We start from the raw sequence: 22130 nt of genomic DNA on the forward strand, positions 1-22130 counted from the left end.
GGACTTTTATTATGAAATGTTTTTAAACGACGACCAGGAAGCACAAAATACGTCATTACAGAGCGTTGATTTCACGTTCACACTGGATTGCATTTAAAATGTTTAATAAAAAGCCGCGCAGAAATTTCAGGCAAAGGAAAAATGAATCCAGCGATGAAGATGAGAATGAAAAGCTCGGCGGTGTTGATGGTGGAAAGGAAACGGAGAAAGCAGATTCAAAAGCAGATTTGCCGCGAGGAGGGATTTCAAGTAGTTCAAAGGCTCGCGAGTCTGACTCCAGTGATGCAGAGGAGCCTTCAGTCACTTCACTGCAGTCCAGAGACATAAAACACCAGTCAAAGAGCAAAACACTCAGCTTCTTTGACGATAAAGACGGTAAATATTTTATTATAACCAGTCATATGCTCTTATATGGTAAATAGATTCATTTTAACGAAGAAACTTGATTCTTACAGCCACTGAGGGAAGTTTTAAAGTGAAACGGTCAGTCAACAGAGAAGTTGTGTTTCAGGCGCGGAAAAAAGAGGATTCTCCTGTGCCGTTACACAGCGGACAAGGTGCGTCTGTTGTTTTACAGTAACTGAAATAACTGCACAGTTCACGCTGTTCATCTGTCAGTGAATGTTATGGTACACTTCATATGTTTTCAGTTAAGAAGAATAAGGATGTCAGTGTGCAATCTGACAGTGATGCTGATACCTCTGATGAAGACATTCCTCCTGACAGTGATGATGATGAAAGCTCTTCTACCATGTCAAGTTCATCTGGTTCTTCAAAACCACAAAGAGGTTCTGTCTTCAACTAAATCATTTCAGTAACCATTAACCCTCTGGTATTCTTCACTTCGGGGTCACATCAGTGGTCAAAACAGACTGAATACAATAAGCATCACTTTTTTAGTGAAATTAAAGGGCTATTTCACCCAGAAATTTAATTTCTGTCATTAAGTACTCACCCTCATGTCGTCCCAAACCCGTAAGACCTTCGTTTGTCTTCGGAACACAAATGAAGATATTTGATCTGATCCACACATAGGCAGCAATGACATTGCACCTTTTAAGATCCAGAAAGGTACTAAAGACATCGTTAAAAACCTTGACATGACTACAGTAGTTCAACCTTTATATTATGAAGCAACAAAAATACTTTTTGTGCGCAAAAACAAAACAAAAATAACGACTTTATTCAACAAATTCGTCTGTCCCTTCATACTGCTACGCTATTTTCGTTGCAGAGCTTCAGTGTTTACATCCGAACGGTGGCTCAGTATTAGCCAGCTCGAAAATAGCGTAGCAGAATGGCGGGACAGACAAATTTGTTGGCTAAAGTCGTTATTTTTGCACACAAAAAGTATTCTCGTCGTTTCATAATATAAATGTTGAACCACTGCAGTCACGTCAACGGTTTTAATGATGTCTTTAGTACCTTTCTGGACCTCAAAAGGTGCAATGTCGTTGCTGCCTATATGTGGATCAGATATCTTCGGATTTCATCAAAAATATCTTCATTTGTGTTCCGAAGACAAACGAAGGTCTTACGGGTTTGGGACGACATGAGGGTGAGTAATTAATGACAGAAATTTCATTTTTGGGTGAACTAACCCTTTAATGTACTATATTTTGTTTTAATACTATTCTTTTAATATTTTTTATTTTGAGGTGATCTCGTGGCACCTTTGAATTATGCACCATTTATTTCTGTATAAAATATCTGTATACACTGTATTAATTGGAAATATGAAATATTTTTTTCTTTTTTTTCCCCCATTAATTTTCTATGGTGGCCATTTTTTAAGGACCATTTAGCCAAAAAAAAATTTCAGTGTTTATATAGCGCCAGAAAGGTCACAAAGTTTTGTACCATTCCAATGAAGTAAAAAATTTAAAGTCACCATCACTTTAACACTGCTTTAACACTTAAGTGTGATTGTTAATGTCATTATTTGTCAAATGCTGCAGCCATCATTCCTGATGCTAAAAAGATTCGTGCTGCCAAAGAGAAAAGGAGAAATGCCAGAGCCCAGAAAGATTACATCTCACTGGATTCACCCCGCACTCCCGGAAGCCTACAGGAAGAAGATCCGAGCAATGAAGAACAAGACAGCGACAGTGAGCTGGACGATCATGAGCGCAGAATCGAGTTTGCACCCAAACCCAAGACTCTGAGAGAGCGAATGGCTGAGAAGATGGGTGAGAAACTTGTACTACTTGTGTATATTAAAACACTAAAGTAGTTGGGAGATAGATGGCATGTTCTGTTTTTGTGTTCTGTAGGAAGTGATAGTGACGAGAGTTTTTCTGATAGTCAGGAGGAGGAAGACCAGCAGATGTGGGAAGAGCAACAGATTGACAAAGGAGTCAAAAGACACCAAGTGAGACCCATTGAATAGATCTCCTTGAGCCATTTTGGACAATATTTAACTTCACTTTAACTTGCTTTTTATTATACACCGCTCCCATAGTGTTTCAAGGACCTTTCCTTGTATTCTCAGAAGGAATGGCAGGCTCCTAGACCAGTCCGACAGAAGAAAATGGACATCCCCGAAACGCTACCACCAGTCAGTATTGATGTCATTAAGAAGAGAATCATTGGAAAGTAAGCTGCAGTAATGCATTCGTTTTAAATGTTTTTAATGGATAATAAATAATTAAAATGCATATATTAAAGGGGGGGTATCACACACAGTTTCTGCCAATCTCATGTTAATCTTGAGTACATATAGAGTAACAATGCATTCTTCATATCTCCGAAAAGTCTTTAGTTTTGTCATATTTATAAAAGATAGATACGCTAAACCGAGTCTTTCTGAAAAAAGCTGAGATCCTGGAGGCTTGTCTGCCGTCAGTGCCATAGGCGGAGCTAAAGAGTCAAGAGCGTGCGCAGCTTCTGCGTAGAGATCGCATGCTAGCTGCGACATCATTATAAATAAAAAGGGAACAAAAGCGTTTGTGTTGTTTACATTATATGCACTTGCCAACAAAACACAGATATCTGATGCAGCTTTACTCACCACACGCGATCTGCAAATCCAGCGCCGAACTGGGACTTGTTTACAAAGTATTCATCACCGAATACCCGGGAACAAACAAACATACGTGCACAACTCTGTTGCTGCCTCGGAAAAACAAACTTCATCCAATGTTCCCTTAACGCTGGGTTCTTTGGGAAGCTGAAAAGGGTAATCTTTTCCTAACAATCAAAAACACACTCCTTTGTTGACAGGAGCTGCGTCTCATTTTGGAGGCTGCGTCCTCCGGAGATCGCATTTGAAGGCTGCATACGTCATCAAGGATGTCATATTTAAGAAAACCGTAATAAAATAGACTGATATTCATTGTGAGGTGTAAAATACTGTAATTTCATTCTTACGTTGCAATCTAATGGTTATTTTTCTTAAATGAGACTGCCTCGATGATGTATGCAGCATTCAAAGGGTGCAGCCCCTGAATTGGGACACAGCCATTGTTGAAAAATCTCTCGGCTTCCGTATCCCGAACGAAGCGAGTTGATGGGCGTGCTCTTGCTCTGGGTGATGTGCGTGTGCACGCTTATCAGAGAGAAGTGCCTATACAAGGAATTCCGCTCTCTTTTGACGTCATACAGTCCACGTCCGTCATACGTCCAACTCGTGTTTTGAAACTTTGGCCATGTATAGCATGAGAATGCAACTCTTTAACAGTGTAAATAAGTCAGAATGCATGAAATAGCATTACACCCCCTCTTTAACTATATACACTACTGTTTGGTTTTTATTGATTACATGATTACATTTTATTCCCACAATGGCAGTAAATTATTCATTGATTCTCCCACTACTTCTTTTATCATTTAAATTTTTCTTTCTAAAAAAGCCTACTGCTTATATTATACTCAGAAGGTCTTCCAGGTTTGTGGAACTGCACACACAGACCAGCCACTGAAAACTGAGAGCCACACAGCAGTTGATCACTGGATTTACAGAAATCATTTCACTTTTAAAAAGTGTTTTCTTAATATTGCATATCTAGTCAACTCCTGACAAACACATTAATTATTATTTGAATTATCACTCACTGAATCATTTAACCATGTATTAGTGTCCTTGGAAGGCTTTTGTCTTTTAAACATAATAAAATGTAGAAATTCACGTCATTTCACATTTACATGCAATCCAGGGATTCCCCAACTTTTTTGCCAGCTGAACCTCCTGAGATTTTAAGTTAATCCCCCGGTTTCACAGACAAGGCTTAAGCTAGTCCTAGACTAAAATGCATATTTGAGCTCTTTTAACTGAAAGTAACTTGTACTGACATATCTTAAAATATGTCAGTGCCATTGTTTTGTCTCAAGATGCACACCAGTAATGCTTTTTTCTAGGGTATGTTTAAAAAAGCTACTTAAATGTCCTAATTGAACTAAGGCCTAATCCTGGCTTAGCCTAAGCCCTGTCAGTGAAACTGGGTCAAAAAGTTGGACCAATAACAAAATTAAAACAATAATAATAATAAAATGAAGTTCACGGTTCTCTGATGTCAGTTAATGGTCACATGACATGCAGGTAAACATAAAAAATATATTTTTTTACCTTTTTTTTTTTAGTAAGTGTCTTTTCATTAAACTCACGTACCTTCTGCAGTTCCTTCACAAACCCCAGTCTGGGAAACCCTGACTTAACATAATATTTAATGCACTTCATGTTGTTGAAAAAGAATGGAATATATTTTCTTTTTCTTTGTAGTTTTATATTAATATGGTACAAGATTATCCTATTCAAATCAATGTGATTAATGAGTTTGGTCAAAAGTAATCAAAAAGTAGTCGGATTACATTACCTTAAATGTGTAATGTAGTGGATTACACTAACTACAATTTTTGTCATGTAATTTTGAATCTGTATCCGATTACAATTTGTAAGTAATCTATCCAGCTCTGTATATATACATATATAAAATTTATATTAAAAAAATATCTCACTGTAGATTGGATTCGCTGAGGGAGGTGCACAGGGCACGGGAGGCAGAGCTGAGGAGGATGCAGCTGGATGTGGAAATGGCCAAGAGCTCTTTAGAGAGCCTCGAAAACCACCCTGCAGATGAGCAGCTCCGGTTCTACCGTACCATGAACGTGTTCTCACAGAACCTACTTGAATGCCTGTCTGAGAAGGTAGACAAAAGTTGATCTTTGCTAAATGAAGTATGTATGTAATACTGTATAATTATATTAGGACTGGAACTAATGATTATTTTTCCCACTGGTTAATCTGTTATTATCTGAATAGTAATCTGAATAGATTAATCCTTTGGTTATTTTACCGATATATATATATATATAACCAATAATTTACCAATAAATAATAACTAACTAATCTATGTATGAACTTTTACGTAATGATACTATTTATGACAAAAGGTAAGGTTTATGCAGTGTAAGCCTAATTAAGAAAGGGGTTTACTATGGCTGCGTTTAGTCGCATACAACCGCATTCAAACTAACTGTAGTGACAGTATCAAACATGCCAGTATCCATAAAACCTGTGAAGTTTTAAACACAATTGACAGCGCATAATTAAATAAATTAGTCCAATCGAGGCGTAAGTTCATCCATTAGATATTCTAAATAGCCAACAACAGCGTTAAATGGGACTGACAACCGTATTCTAGTGCTGTGTAAAAAAAAAATACACTGTAATAATCCAAATACTTACGCTGCTGTCTTGTTGTTTTTGAGGAAGGAGGTACAGTTGTCAGTCCCATATTTTGTGCTTAATACGGCTACGTTCATACAGCATTCAGTTTTATACAAGCTGCCGAGACACGCAGCTCAAACGTACACTCTGCAACCGGTTACAAAGCATTTAATGCTGCTGTTGGTTATTTAAAATATCTAATGGATGAACCTGGGATGGTATTCCATTTTAATTAAAAAAAAAAAAAAAGTCTCTGTTTAAAAAAAAAATCACACTTTAGATTGGGCTGTTTTTGTAATGGCTGATTTTCAGCATGACGAATACCTGCTGATATAGATGTTTATTTTCTTACACACAGGCATAGAAAACACATGCTAGTTGGCAGTCGGTTGTCATTTTTGTGGTGTGTTCAAGCGCAGCAGTTTCGCTCAGAACAACACAATCGGCTTTCGTCACCTCTAGTTCTCTGACATCGACTTGTTGTGTCACAGCCTAAAGTAGATTGTTTTATTTTTCAGATGGCTTTAATAAACTCTGTTGAGCTGGACATGCACAGTCTCTATATTGACCAGGCGGAGGCGCTGTTGAGTCAGAGAAGAGAAGCAGTACTGGAGGAGTCCTCACAGATTCAGAAATTAACCTGTAAGACGACTACTGAATACTGCCTTGTAGTTTCATAGCAAAAGTATTTTGTAGAGGAGGCTTCACATCTTATGCCCTCTCATATGATTATAATGATCATAACTTCCATACAATCATTCATATGATATTGTGTATTGTGGATGTCTCATAGATAACACTGATTCACACAGCAATGGTGACGTAACCGGAGGCTCTAGCCCAACTAAGCAGAGGTGAGATGGCTTATGTATGCACTTTCACCATTACTGAATGTTATTGCTGTAAATACTGGATACACTCAGCCTGACATTACGAGTCTTTATAGATTACAGCCTGTGGAGGCTTTCTGAGATGCTTATAATCTTTAAATTACAGTTGTCAAAGTCATTTATCATTGGTTTTTCTATTCTCTCTGTGTTTTCATGTCTAAGCTTGCCTTATGAAGACATTGGGTGCGTACCGTGTGACTGGGAACCAACAGCAGAGCAGGAGGCGGAGCTACAAAGTAAAAGAGGTGGGAGTAGTTTTATGGAAGCACAAATAAAATCATTTTTAAAGTCACTATGAAATGAAAATTGACAATTATTTTTCTTATGGAATATTGCAGTTTTTATTATAAGAGCTCTATCCATGCACATCATTATTTTTTCTAAATTCATGTGCCCTTGTAATCTTTAATCATAAGTACATGGAAATGCGCTCTGTCAACAAACGTTGCAGGACAAAGATAACGGTGTGCTAAGCGAAGTTTCTTACATCGCTTTGTGTTTTCTGTTCTTAAACCTGTCTCCCTCAACGAAACTTAAAGAAAGCATATGTCTCTCGATCATTTTGCTATCAGATAAGTTATCTTCTCGGCTCACTCGGGGTACAGCTGCGCTTACCTGCAGTTGTGAATGCAGTGGCGGACAGCTGTCTTTATCCTCATTCAACTGCTGTTTGGATTTCATGTGATTTCATGGTGGTGGTATTTATGATAACTTAGTTTCACCCGACAATGTTTCCACACTACACGTTGATCCGTTTGATCAAAAGTAATTCCATTTTGTAAGGTCATTTAGTAAAATCATTTTGGTCAAAGTAATTCCAAACTTCGCTCCACAGCACCACCCAGTGCATTTAGTAATAATTGTGAGTTTTAGTTTGCGTGCTTAGGCTGTCACTGCATTTGCGGCCAGCAAAGCAACATTTAGCAAAATTTGAATGGTATTTTTATTTTTCGAATAATAATTACAGATCAAATATTTGACTATTTGTGCACACCCCTAGTTTCATGCTGACTTTGGCATCAGAGCCTAGAAATACTTTGAGAATCCAAAGATCACATCCAATACTTGTGTTTAAAGTCCATGTGGAATATGCACTGCATCTTTAACTTTGATTCAATTTCAGATGATTTACTGAAGAAGGCTCAGGAAGTGTTTGCAGATGTTCAGACAGACTTCTGGGACGCGAAGAAAATCCTCTTCAGATTTGATGAGTGGCGCATCTCCTTTAAAGACTCTTACAGTAATGCCTACATTGGCCTATGCCTCCCTAAGCTCCTGGCACCCCTGATCCGACACCAGCTCATTGGCTGGAATCCACTTAAGGTGATCTATGGTTATTCATGGTTATTTTGACGTTCCATCTGATAATTTTTTGCTACATTCAAAATGAGCTGGAAACCAAAATTTGCTGTGTTTGGATCTGAAACACCACATTTTAGAGGTTTGGCTTCCATCCATCAGGATCTGTGGATCAGGACAAACTCAGCATTTGACAGTAATTATGAGTAGCAATTAAGTATGCTTATTGTCAAAAATTACAAATATTGCATTTTTACAGCTTAAGTACACCACATATCACACGTCTGATGTGTAATTTTTAGGGCTACCCCCGACTGAAGATTTTTCTAGTCGACTATTAGTCGTTCATTTAAGCCATTAGTCATCTAATCGCATGTTTATAATAAATTAATTAAAGATAATACTAAACCGTAATGAGTATTTTATATATATATTTATAGGCGTAATATAGCCTATTCCACGCTCAAGCGCACATAAAGCTTGCCGCAAAGCAATGACAGAAGTAATGATTATTAAAAATAGCAAGGAGACATTTTAATTATTTATTAATAAACTAGTGTTTTCTGAGTCAGCGTCGACTGCAAAGATTAATTTGACAATGCTGCCTCGCCATCTCCACAGTTTAGAGAGAAATGCACCTTTCATACAGATTACATAAGCAGAAAGAATTTATTTTCGATTTTAATTGGTTTGTTTAAAAGTAGACATTTCAAGCATTCTATAGATAAATTTCTCATGTATGTGAGGCAAGTAACCTATACACTTTCAGTTCATTTTTGTGACATGCTCCAGTTCAGGGAGACTGAGACAGCAGAAAGCTTTATTTTACAAATCCACAATGTTTTGTTGTTATTGTGAGTTTACACAGATAAAAGTAGACACTTTACAGTTTCAAATGAACCTGTACAGTATCTGTATGACCAATGACAGCATATTTTAAGTTGTTTCCACTGTTGTCAGGAAAAAATGCAAGTGATCACGCTGATGCCTCCATGTCATGCAAAAAGCGTGCTATACTCCAGCTTCCAGAGAGTGAGCAGCCATGAAAGTTGCTACTACTTACATGTTTCAAATGATAAGCCATATTTGAAGTCTAACTTTTGGATTTCATGCTCGACATACTGTAATTACCACAAGGACCCGTCGTTAACGATCTGTTCCTCACGGACTTCGCCACAAGTTTTTTTTTTCTGCGACTAACTGACTAATAAATATATACGTCTGTCACTGATGTCTTGCCACTCATATTATACCTAATAGATGGATATACTAACATGTATTTCACAGCACGTTATTTATTTTTTGTCATGTAGGCAGAAGGTGACGACTTTGAGGCATTGCCGTGGTATTCTGCTGTTGAGAGATTCTGTCATGGTCAGGGTTTTGAGGAATCTGAGAACATGGATAAGACGACACTGCCCACCATAATTGAGAAGACGATACTCTCTAAAGTTCAAGGTGACTCATATGCACATAATTACGCTAACAGGTTTATAAGGCCCACCAGTCTGCTGCATTTTATATTGAGTTTGGGAACAGAATATTTCAGAGAATAATTTAATATCATGATTTGATTGTAATTTACTATTAAAGGATTAGTCCACTTTCAAATAAACTTTTCCTGATAATTTACTTACCCCCATGTCATCCAAGATGTTCATGTCTTTCTTTCTACAGTCGAAAAGAAATGAAGGTTTTTGATGAAAACATGTTCGCCTTCTAAGTGCTTCCGCCACTAGGGAAGGCGTAGGACATACAGCGTAAACTTTTTGGAGAATACGGAAATGCGGTTTTGGCGGAAGCATTTCCGAACATTTGTTTATATAAAGCATATACATTTACATTTTTTTTCAAAAATGACAGATCGTTTCGCTAGATAAGACCCTTATTCCTCGTCTGGTATCGTTTAAAGCCCTTTGAAGCTGCACTGAAACTGTCATTTTGACCTTCAACCATTTGGAGGCCACTGAAGTCCACTATAAGGAGAATAATCCTGGAATGTTTTCATCAAAAACCTTCATTTCTTTTCGACTGAAGAAAGAAAGACATGAACATCTTGGATGACATGGGGGTGAGTAAATTATCAGGAAAAGTTTATTTAAAAGTGGACTAATCCTTTAAAGGGGTACTTTACCGCTAGACTTTTAATAAAACTTGCCTGCCTATACAGTAGATAGGTGAAAGAAAATTGAAGTTGTTGCTACCTGACTAGAGAAAAGAGAAAAAAGGCAGTTGTCTTCATTTTTGCCAAATAGGTAGGAAAACTGTCCAAGGCCAGTCCCATCAGTCTGCTATGGATATGCTTACCAGAGTCAAATACCACTTTGCTTAGTAGGAAATACTTCTTGGCAAACTTTTAGTCATAATGGTGTCGATTTGTTCCCAGGAGCAAGAATTCAAAGAGTAACCATTTAGCGGGAGTAAGTGACTTCCGGTTTCCAGTGAAGGATCTAGAGTGTTGTAGACAGCAGCTAAAGGCTGCAAAGAGAATGCCGTAACAGAAACTCTGAATAAACCTCCATTTTTGTAGTCAACATTTCAAACTCGATGACCACGAACACTGTTTTAGGCCAAACGGAGAGGAAAACCTGTCTGTTCCACCCAAAGCAAAACATTGTCATGTGCAAGAAATCTGTTGCCATAATGTTCCATTTCTACTATAATGCTTTTTAAAGAGTAGACATAGAACGATACAATTTTCAGTGATAATCCCTTACCCTTGCAATAACTGTTCTGTTAATAACCCTCTGTCGATCTGACTATCCGTGGGCAAGGATACAAAAATGCAGAAGTATAATCTGTAGTTTTCATGAAAGCCCCACGTCAACCTGTGAACTTTTGCTGACTAATAAACGTGACGCATATCAGAATGTCTTGCTGTCAGTGCAGCATTCGTTCGGAAGTTCAGAACTAATTATCTCATTAAAATGTTGCTTGTTGTTTTGGGCAGGTTTTGTGGAGCTGGTCTGGGACCCTGTGTCTACGCAGCAGTCTCAAACCCTCACAACACTGTGCAAGAGAATACAGGATGATTATTCTGTATTTGATGGTGAACAAAGCAAACCTGTCAAGGTATTGTCTTATGATGCACTAAAACTCTGTTTGGATCAAAACAAATGTAATTTTATGGATATAATGTCAGTAAATATAATGAACCTGTGATTTCATCCTACAGGCCTTTGTAGAAGCAGTTATTCAGAGATTAAGGAGTGCAGTAGACAATGACGTCTTTGTCCCACTATACCCAAAAAAGTAACTTTTATCTTGATTTGTTTTTAATATTTTTTGTATGATCATAATTTAAAAGGTTGATGTGTTTTGCAAGATTGCATTTGGATGTTTTTTGTGTGAAAGACATTGTGCTTTTTGTGTAAGGTTTTTAGAGGATAAGAGGTCACCACAGTTCCAGTTTCAGAACAAACAGTTTTGGTCAGCGGTGAAGGTATGACATTTCACTTCTGGTTATGTTGTGACTGTACACTTCTGTACATTAATGTACACTATGTTCAAATGTTTGGGGCTGGTAAGAATTTTTTTTTTTTGAGCAAGTCTCTTATTCTCACCAAGCCTGCAATTGTGATAATAATGAAATATTATTACAATTTAAAATAACCTTTCTATTTCTATTAAAATGTAATTTTTTCCTGTGATGACAAAGCTGAATTTTCAGCATCTTTACTCCAGTCTTCAGTGTCACATGATCCTTCATAAGTCATTGTAATATACTGATTTGGTGTTCAAGAAACATTTTATATTAATAATTTTGAAAACATTTGTGCTGCTTATGAATTGATATACATTTTTTAGGATCCTTTGATGAAATAGAAATTTCAAAAGAACAGGGTTTATTTAAAATAAAAACTGTATAACTTATACAGTGTGTAATTACTGACCCCAAACAGTAAACCGAGCATGTGGATTAAAACACTTAACTAAAGCAAACTGCGCTCTCGCTCTCTTTATATTTCTTTATTTATTTATCTTTGCTTAATGTGTCCTTGCTGAATAAAAGTTTTCTTTTCTTACTGAACTCAAACTTTTGAATGGTAGTGTATGTGTTCATGTGAATTAAACTAATATTTAGAGTAAAATGTTTCTTTGTGACATGCTGATTGTTTGTACATGAAATCTTTTTTGTTTTCAGTTGCTTGGTAACATGGCATTATGGGATGGTTTGATTCCTGAACTTGTTCTTAAAGAGCTGATGTTGGAGAAACTTCTTGGCCGTTACTTGATGATAATCATTCTTAACGAATCTGATCTGAAACACACCATCCAGAAATGCAAAAAGGTGCATATGCTTATAGTGTCAGTCTAATCTTATGGCTACTACTAAGGTAGTTATAAAACTAACTTTTATCTTTCTAAAAAGATTGCAGATGTTTTTCCAAACTCATGGTTTATGGAAGTGAACGCTGGATCGTCACTACCTCAGCTGCAGAACTTCAGCAAACATCTTCTTCAGACCGCTCGTGCAATATTCAAGGACAACACAGACTCCAGCAGCACACGGTATGTGATGTATAATAGTGTGTGCAGTCATTTACACTTATTTTTACTATATGTATGCTATTAAATACTAGGGGTGTGATGAGATTTTTACACAGTATTTTTAAGAAATCCTCAATGACAAAATACATGAAAAGAAAAATAGTCTTCAGGTGCATTTTGAAACGTTTTAACTGATCATCTTGTACTTTCTGAGTATGAATTATCATATGCAGTAAAAGACAACAATACTGAAGCACTGTAAAAGGTTTTGCCAAACTCAGCGGACTGGCTTCTGTCCTGTATGATTTCACATGAGTCTCTTCAGACCTTAGAACTGTACATGATTTATGAGCTTCTACAACTTTTGACCTCCTACCTGAACTCCTTACCATAAATTGATCATAGAAATAAAAACAGTATAAATAAAAATGAATAACACAGTTTTCTCTTAGTCTTAAGTGCAAACAATAAGTGCAACCATAATCAAAGTACTCTCGCAATATTCAAAGTGCAAATAAAGACAAATTTTCTTCAAGCATGATATAGAGCTAAGAGATGGTTACTACTACACAGACCAGCCTAAGATAGCTTTCATTTTGGGAGATATTTGCATGCATCAGGGAGTCGCTTTCAAAATGTGGGTTATTGAAATTGCGATTGAATGCGTGCTTGCATTTAGTTTCGCTTTCGCGCATACTCTGTGAACAGGGAGCGGTGGTGCTGAGCATGCATTCTACAAGATAAGACATTTGTCAGACGCTTAGGCTCTGCTGTGCAACGAACCCTCCGCCATGGTCTTGTCAGTCATCTCATCACGTGATCAGTGAACTCTGATTCCTGCTGCACTACGTACGGCTTTGCAGCTCGTGTTGGATGAGCTGAACGGGATTGAAGCAACTGTTATCCAACTGAATTAAATGTTTTTTTTTTATTTCTATAAAAAGCAAAACGACACTGGAGGCGTAATGTAAACGTAGCAATGGCATATTCTATCCTAATTTCACTCCCTCGTGGCAATATCACGAGACAACTTTTCACCTTGACGAGAAATCTTGTCACATTTTAATCTCATCACACCCTATTAAATACTGATTAATGATTTGGAATATGGAATTTGTAGTAAAATGATTTACAGTATATTGTAATATAGATCTAATACTATTTCTCTTTTCTTTTTCTTTTTTCTTTTAGAGCACTTTTATCTGATGTGCTGTTTATCCTCAAGAACATAAAGGCACACGACAGTATTAGGACAATAACAGAAAAATATCATTGTGAGGATCTGTTAAAAGCTCTCCAGTAGCAGCCATCTTGTGTCGGCAGAAGGTTTTATATGTTTTTAAGTGGCAAAGTCAGTTTGATATGTGTATGTATAATGAATAAAATGTTTTATTTTGGCCCACCTTCGATGGAACTGTCATTTATTTATGTCAAAATAATGAAATATTTGTTTTACTATTACACAATATAGTTATTTTTATGAAATGATATATGGTACTCATTGTACTCGTTTATGCATCCCACATATATTGGTCTCATGCCTCTGGAACATATATCCCAAAAGAGCTGTTTCCTCGACTTTAAATAATCCTCATCTTGGATCTAAAATTACTGGCTTAGTCAAAGACGTACCATTCAGAGTCACCATGAACGGTGATTTATCTTCCATGAATCTGATTTTTTTTCAGAAGAACTCCAGTTGTGAAGTTGGCCTTCCAAGAAAATACTCTCGCAGATGTTTGAAACTGAGAAGCTATCCAGCCATCATTATAACTGTTTTTCATTTGCAAACCTGTTCCAATAATTTTGCTGTTCACCACTTCATTTGCATCCGTACATAGATCCATGATTCAGTAATGTAATTAGTGGTGTTATATAGTTTTTGCATTTTTCTTGTTGGAGAAGCCATTTCACTTGGATGGAATTCACAATTGGGAAGAAAAGACTATTGCATCTTCCGTTTCATGCCGACTTTAACAAATGGACAAGAACACACTGGCACTGATGCGGCGAGTTTCGCACGGGCAAGTATCGCACATCCAGAAAATATATAAGCCCTGGTTATATTTTATAGGTTTTTTTATTTCTCAGTAGGGACTGAAGAGACTCAATAAATAGGTTTATTGTTTTGTTGTGGCTTGTTTTCCTCTGTGCATGTTTCAGTTTATGAGGATGACTCATGACATTATTACCGCTAAACCAAACAATGGCATTTTATTGAATGGATCCTCAGACAGCTTACATATTCAGAATGACTTTCTATTAGGCCAGCTGAAGTAAACGCAAATGATAAAAACGTAGCTGCCCCTTGAATCGATTATATTTGGTGATTGAGATCTTCAGCATTTGGCACAGATCATTTTAGCCAATCTCATCTCTTGACTAGTCCGTCACTGCGTTGAGGTTTGTTTTATTTAGCTATTTCTCTTTGATTCTACTATGTTTTGTGAAATGAGTCCATTACTGTCACCATGTCAACCAGAAGACTCTTGAGAAAGTGTATTTTGTCCACTATATGCAATAGCCCTGTGGAACTGCTCCACTCCAAAGATAATATTGTTCATGCTGTGAAAAAATGTTCCCTCTAAGTGGGCTTTGTAAACTTAATGGGATAAAAAAAAAACCTAGTAGGAAAGCACTTCTTAAGGAGGAATACAAGTAGGAACAGAACTACAGTAGGGATCAGAAATCCTCACTGAAAATCTGGGATTTAAAGATTCATTTAGCCCTGGAAATAAACAAAAGGTACAACAAAACCAAGCATTCAGTAACAACATGGGATGCTCTTTGGAACAGTCTCAAATCATGCTGGATAACATGATCATCAGGTTTTGCTGTTGGGATGGATGTGTTCCTGATGCCTGTGAAACAGGAAGTGGAATTGGTGTGTGACAAAAGGCTAACCTCATTTTTTCTTGTATTTAATAATAGTGCTCTATTGAGTCTGTTCAAAATGATCAGAGTCATGCAATATATCACAAGTTTTTTTTTTTTCTTCCAAAGCTTTGAAGTGCTGAATCACATCTGACAGCAGAATCAATATGATCAGGAGTTCTAGATAATTTCATGTGTCGTCATGCTGTATGAGGTTCTGCTAAATGATACATCACATGAGCGCTGTACACCAGCCACATGAACTCAAGTGTTTTATACAGACACACAGGGGTTCTGTTTGTTGTCTTCTCTATTAACTCTATTAACAGTTTTGGAGTTCATCTGATTATCTCAGATCTCAGTATATGATCAGATATCAAACCAACTATATATCAAATGTAGATTTTCCAAAACATTGATGACTCATCCTGTACTCACTCATTTTGTCCAATCAAATTCTCTCTGGAATGAAAATAGCCCGCCCCCCAATACCACACTCCTTGAACTAGCAAAAGCAAGTTGTTATTTATATATACTCTACCATTCAAAAGATTTGGGTCAGTAAGATTTTTTTTTTAAGAAACTGACACTTTTATTCCACAAGGATGCATTAAATTGATCAAAAGTGACAATGAAGACATTTATAAAGTAACAAAAGATTTCTATTTCAAATAAATGCTGTTCTTTTGAATTTTCTATTCATCAAAGAACAAATATTAAGCAGCCCAACAATGATTTTCAACATTGATAATAAGAAATGTTTTTGAGCACCAAATCAGCATATTTGAGTGATTTCTGAAGGATCATGTGACACTGAAGACTGGAGTAATGATGCTGAAAATTCAGCTTTGCATCACAGGAATAAATGACATTTTAAAAAATAAAACATTATTTTAAATTGTCATAATATTTCACAATATTACTGATTTTCAATCAAATACAATGCAGCCTTGGTGAACATAAGAGACTTCTTTCAAAAACATCCTGCTTAATAGGAAATACATGAAGACAGGAAAGAATTTTGGAATCTAAAGTTTCTCTATAATGAACTCACCTAAAATGGCCCTGAATTATACCTCCTTATCGCAAAAAAGATCTGTTCTCTGAAGTTTAGGTTGGCAGTTCAAAAAGCTCTGATCCAGGATTTGCAGTGGCATGAATGTTAGATGCCAAACATGGATGTACACTAGCGATCAAATGGTCTAAAAACCTCATGAAAAGTAGATCTGGGACAAAGGCTTGGATTTGGCAGGCATTCTCAAATTGAATTAGGTGTTCGTTTTAAGATCCAAGTATTTGTTCTTCTAGACGGGGGTCTCATAAAACTGCAATATTCTTTTCCTTTTGTCTTCCTTCCCTCAGGCGGAGGCATTCGATCCTTGTTGTGCCTCTCTTGATTCATTCATGTACTTTTGGTTACACAAAATACCTACAGAGGTTATCCCAGGGGTAAAGTTTGATGGGGATTCAAATTTTCCGGTCTCGGTCAGGAGGGGGTGGTAATCCTTCCTAATGACTTAAACAGACACAGAGTTCAACTTCTGTGAAAACAAAGGCTGAACATTTGAATGGGAGTCGCTGAATACATTTATTTTGCCTCATCCTGAACTTTTGCTTTGCTATCAGATTTCTCCATCTTATGAGTCACAAGGTTGAATTATATCATCAGCTCTATTTCTACACTTTCTACGCACACAGGAATAGCCTTTTGCGTCAGTTCTGAAGAGATGACTCAGAAAGAATCCAATAAGCACGTTACAGCAAACAGGACATTTAAAGGGGACCTATTATGCCACTTTTTACAAGATGTAATACAAGTCTCTGGTGTCCCCAGAATGTGTCTGTGAAGTTTCAGCTCAAAATACCTCACAGATCATTGTTGTAAATTACCATTTTTGAGTAAAAGGAAAAACGTGCTGTTTTCGTGCATTTATCTTTAAATGCAAATGAGCTGCTGTTCCCCACCCCGCTTTCCAGAAGAGGGCAGAGCCTGTATAACTCCTGAATCGAATAATCTGCCAACAAAATATCTGTTTGGTTTTGATTATCATCTCTATCGCAGTCACGCTCATGTGACATTGCAGTTCTTCGTCATCATTAAAGTTATTATTTTCATGCGTTTAATCAGTTTAAACTTCTGATATATGGTTTTCTGAGCGCACACATCTGAAGCACGTGCACAGAAAGCTGACTGTCAGACGGGACATCCTGTGAATATTAAACTAATTTCTCTTACATGTTTTATTGCACTGTAACTGTCAAATACACACAAGGTTATGACAAACTTCACAAACACAGTCTGTTATGTCTGTGAATGTAAAAAAGCAGGGAAAGAAATAATGTGTCAGATCTGTGTATTAAAGTGACAGCAGCGTAATATACAGTATACTGCTGTATATGCTGTTAATATGAATCAAACAACAAAAGGAAACAGAAAATCACTCACTGCACTTAATTAAATAACTTTAGTAGCTTTAATAAGAATACATTTCTTACTTGAATGCTTACTTGACAGTGTTCAGCTCACTAAGGGGAGGAGCTAAGCTACTAGGGCCAATCGTTGTCAGTCATGGGTGGGGCTTCTGGAACCGCTCGTTTGGAGAGACTGTTTATGATTTATGGGGATTATAAAAAAAAGGAGTGGGTGGATTTTTACTATTATAGGCTGCTTGTTTACACACACATCTGTATTCAAACACCTTATAAAAGTGAATTTTGCATAATAGGTCCCCTTTAAGAGTAAACGAATCAACACAGATATTTTAGTACACAAAAAAATTATTTTGCATTTTTATTAGGAGTAAAAAGTTGAATTAAAACATTTACTATGTTCCAAAGAGCATCATATTTCAAAAACTGTTTATTTGCAAGTTTAAAATAGATAATCCCAGCTCTTCAATGTGACTCCTGAACCTCACTCTACACTGAGGTAATATTTGTCTGCTAGCTTCAAGGAGTCCATATTTTTGTGTCATGCACAAAAGGACATGATTAATTGTGTGTCTCCTGGCGAGCCTGTTGAACACGAGAGAGTTAAGGGCACTCAGGTCTAATGCACTCTGACTGTACTGTCAACTCCATGCTAACACACACTATCTGGAGGCAACCAGAGCAGGACTCCAAATGTCAAGCACTGTTAAAGTAACTCTAGACATAACCACGTCTAGTGCTGCGGCCATGCTCCTTGAAGTCTAATCTGTTTGTTTTGATTAGCTATATATATAATTTTTTTGCTGTTGTTTTAAGTAAATTATGCTTATCTATCTCTTATTTATACATTCACAGATTTAAATCACATGAAAATGAATGTTTATGTATATATATTATATATGTTTCAATAAATCACATTTTAATTCCTCATTGTTAGGTATTTAGGTATCTGCGGTCTCAATGCCAATATTATGTTTTTTCTTATGAATTTGTAAAAGTGAGAGTTTTTAAAGATGTTCAGCTAATGTAATATCAATAAGAAAACCATTACCAAGACATTTCATGTGAAAGCAAACATAGCCAGCAGGAAAAGTAGGAAGTAGGGCATTTAAATGCTTGGGTAGGCATTGTTCAGGCAGCCTGTCATGAGACCAGAATAGCATCATCTCCACGTACTCCGTTGGCAGCATTTTTGTTTTTCACATTTTATAATTTGTTATGATTTAATCAGCATTGGTACTAACATTTGTATTATTATTAATAAATTAACTGATTATAATTTATTAATCAGATTCAGAGGCCTGTTGCATGAAGACCGTTTCAGTTGCTAAGTTTGATATTAAAGCAAACTGTTTTTTCAGGCTCACTTTTTACTTTTTTTTTTACTTTGTACATGGCTATCCTGCTCCAGAGAAGGTTAGAGGTCACTGACCAAAACTGGAACTATGAGCAAAGTGACAATAAAGCCACTCCCCCTTTATCTCTCACTCAAATTAAAGCAGTTTTTAGTGAAAACATTTCAGAGACAAAATTGCCCATCTTTTCCTGCTAATTACTTATTATATTTATAACATATGAATTATAATTATGTACAATCTGGCCTAAAATTAACACTCGCCAAATGCCAGTAAAAAATGGCTTTGGTGAGTATATGAAACGGTGTCAATCGCCAGTTGGCTGGTAACATTTTTATGAATTCTAACAATAAGCATGAACGACGCTCTGGACAGTTGACGAGTCAGTGCTGCATCTTCAAGAAAGTCTTGCCAATTAAAATATTCAAGTGCAAGAAGACATGAAAGGGAACTGAATTAGTTTCTTGCATGCTGTGGGAACATCCGAAGCACGCACCAAGAAAGCCGAGTGAAAACGGAGCTCTCTTTCTCATTTTCTTGCACTTGAAAGAACAAATTCACACAAAGTATCCTATTAAACATAGTCGGTTATGTCTTAAAGGATTAATTCACTTTCAAAAGAAAATTAGCCCAAGCTTTACTCACCTTCAAGCCATCCTAGGTGTATATTACTTTCTTGTTTCTGATGAACATAATCGGAGATATATAATAAATATCCTGACGAATCCGAGCTTTATAATGGCAGTGAACAAGGGTCACGAGTATGAGCTGAAGAAAGTGCTTCCATCCACATACATCCATCATAAACATAATCCACACGGCTCTGGGGGGTTAATAAAGGCCTTCTGAAGTGAATCGATGCATTTTTGTAAAAAGTTATGAAGTTATGAAGTAAAATATCTAGCTTCCACCAGACCGCCTTCCGTATTAAAGTTACGGAAAACATTTTTTTTTCCCATAAGTTGAATAGGGAAGGCGTAGGACGTTTGATATTCAACAGTGCTTTGATCTGCCTGCAATGACACCATTTTCTTTAAGAGCTGCTGTGCAGCCAAAATTATATACCAGTTATCACTGTAAAGCTGCTTTGACACAATCTGCATTGTAAAAAGCGCTATATTATATATAAAATAAAGGTTATATATATTATAAATAAAGGTGACTTGACTTGGCTTGACTTGACGTAGCGTAAGCTTTTTGAACTGCAGGAGGCGTTGCGCTTTCTTACTAAGTTGAATACGGAAGGCTGTCTGGCGGAAGCTAGATATTTTACTTCATAACTTGTTAAATATGGATTTTTTTTTTACACAAATGCATCGCTTTGCTTCAGAAGGCCTTTATTAACCCCCCGGAGCCGTGTGGAGTACGTTTATTATGGATGGAGACACTTTCTTCAGCTCATACTCGTTGGTCCCGTTCACTGCCATTATAAAGCTCGGATGCATCAGGATATTTATTAATATATCTCCGATTATGTTCGTTAGAAAGAAGAAAGTCATATACACCTAGGAGGGCTTGAGGGTGAGTAAAGCTTGGGGTAATTTTCATTTGCAAGTGAACGAATCCTTTAAGCGAACTTAAACAGTTGTGAAAGAAAAGCATGAGTACAGTATCAGTAGCCTATAACTGTTTTCAGTATACAAATAACAAAAAAAGTATACAAAAACTGTGAAATAAAAAATACTTATGGCCAGTAAATTTTGTTAAGCCACGGGCCACTGGCAGGTATGGCAAAAATTTAGTTTTCAACTGAATTCATATAATTATTATATCAACTGAGCCTGCTGAACCTGATCTAATGATGGTAGTTCAACAAACTCAGGGATACAGGATTAGTTTCGAGTTGACAAAAACAAACCAATCCAATCAGGCTTTGCTGGTACCATGACGCTGATCATCAAATTTCTCTGTCAACTCTGGCTTTGATCCTGAGCTCATGGAGCGCGTGCACATGAAAGTGTGATATCAGTAGCGAACAGTTTTGGTTTGAAATCTCTTACCCAGAACATAACCTGCCCCAGAGCAATTCTGTCATCATTTCCTCACTCTCAAGTTGTTCCAAACCTGTATGAATTTCTTTTTTTGTGCTGAACACAAAAGAAGATATTTTGAAGAATAAGGGTAACCAAATGGTTTCTGGGCCCCAGTGACTTTTTTTCCCCCAAACTATGGAAGTCAATGGGGCTCATCGACTGCTTGGTTACCCATATTCTTCAAAATATCTTCTTTTGTGTGACCACTAAATATTTCACCATTTTGGGCTTGGCCCTTTTTTTTCTTTTCTTATTGCCCAGGCGTGTAGTTTAAGCTTGAAATGTAAGAATGTAACATATTTTATGTTTATGTTTTGCGTCACATAGGCAAAATCTTGGAAGGATTAAAATAATCCTATATACGGCTATAATCCACACACTTGAACTGTATACTGTTGAATGTCTTAAAGTGTATGTAATGCATCAATATTTTTAATATAGTTTTTCCAGTGCTGAGCCATCGGTGCTCTGTGTCAAATGCAGGCACACCCCATCAGCCCTGGTTTGTTGACTCTGGGCAGCAGGGCAGTAAAGGCCAGCACATGGGGCAGCTGAATGGCTGATGCTGAATTGTGCTGCTTCAGCAGACCCTTATGCCTGTTGTTTCAACAGGAACACAAATGAGGGACGGCTTGTTGTTAAGGATGTGGTTTATACTTATATCCATTGAAAAGTTCTGGATCAAATTTAAAGATCAGTAACATTTTAAATCACAAAGCTGGTAAGTCATAATGTTGTAATTACCCGTTTACTTGAATGCATTGGTGTTTTTTACTTCATGTGCATCATCAATATGGTTTTTGCTGTAGATGTAATCTTTGGCCAGGAAAAGATTTCCTCATTATTTTTTTTCCCAGAGATGCTCCAACGTTACGTAAAGCTTTTGAACAATCACACAAATCCAATCATCTCCATGAGTGAGTTTGGACTTCAGTAGCTCTGCAATCTGCTACATAATGTGCCTTCAGAATCTGTGGATCTCATCTGGCAGAGCTCGGCTCCGTCTCTCTGCTTTTATTCGCTCATGTGGTCTCGTGTGCTGTTGGAGAACTATTAACATGCCCATTAAATGCTTAATTACCTTCCCTGGGAA

The 22130-nt window shown here is 36.9% G+C and overlaps 1 protein-coding gene across 3 annotated transcripts; it reads left to right on the top strand.

The window, feature by feature from the left end:
* Positions 1-20: 20 nt before the first annotated feature.
* On the top strand, positions 21-13749 carry gcfc2 (GC-rich sequence DNA-binding factor 2). Of its 3 annotated transcripts, none has more exons than XM_051867641.1 (18): positions 21-375; positions 456-557; positions 651-788; positions 1959-2189; positions 2274-2371; positions 2462-2595; positions 4959-5142; positions 6184-6307; positions 6459-6519; positions 6718-6800; positions 7679-7878; positions 9168-9312; positions 10805-10926; positions 11030-11106; positions 11230-11296; positions 11999-12145; positions 12227-12366; positions 13537-13749. In XM_051867641.1, the coding sequence occupies exons 1-18, from the start codon at positions 99-101 to the stop codon at positions 13646-13648; spliced, it is 2442 nt and encodes an 813-aa protein (XP_051723601.1). In that variant the 5' UTR covers positions 21-98; the 3' UTR covers positions 13649-13749. The 3 variants fall into 3 exon arrangements, with proteins under 3 accessions (XP_051723601.1, XP_051723602.1, XP_051723603.1); XM_051867642.1 differs by having other exon boundaries at positions 2492-2595; XM_051867643.1 differs by having other exon boundaries at positions 2495-2595.
* The last annotated feature ends 8381 nt before the right edge of the window (positions 13750-22130 follow it).

This window comes from Ctenopharyngodon idella, chromosome 17, assembly GCF_019924925.1.
Source record: "Ctenopharyngodon idella isolate HZGC_01 chromosome 17, HZGC01, whole genome shotgun sequence".
Classification (NCBI taxonomy): Eukaryota; Metazoa; Chordata; class Actinopteri; order Cypriniformes; family Xenocyprididae; genus Ctenopharyngodon; species Ctenopharyngodon idella.

What these genes read in the sequence shown, in the direction of transcription:
- gcfc2 (XM_051867641.1), top strand. Translation starts at nt 99, where the DNA reads ATGTTTAATAAAAAGCCGCGCAGAAATTTCAGGCAAAGGAAAAATGAA. An exon ending in GCCGTTACACAGCGGACAAG is followed by an intron (nt 558 to 650) that starts GTGCGTCTGTTG and finishes ATATGTTTTCAG; the next exon opens with TTAAGAAGAATAAGGATGTC. An exon ending in TTGGCTGGAATCCACTTAAG is followed by an intron (nt 7,879 to 9,167) that starts GTGATCTATGGT and finishes TTTGTCATGTAG; the next exon opens with GCAGAAGGTGACGACTTTGA.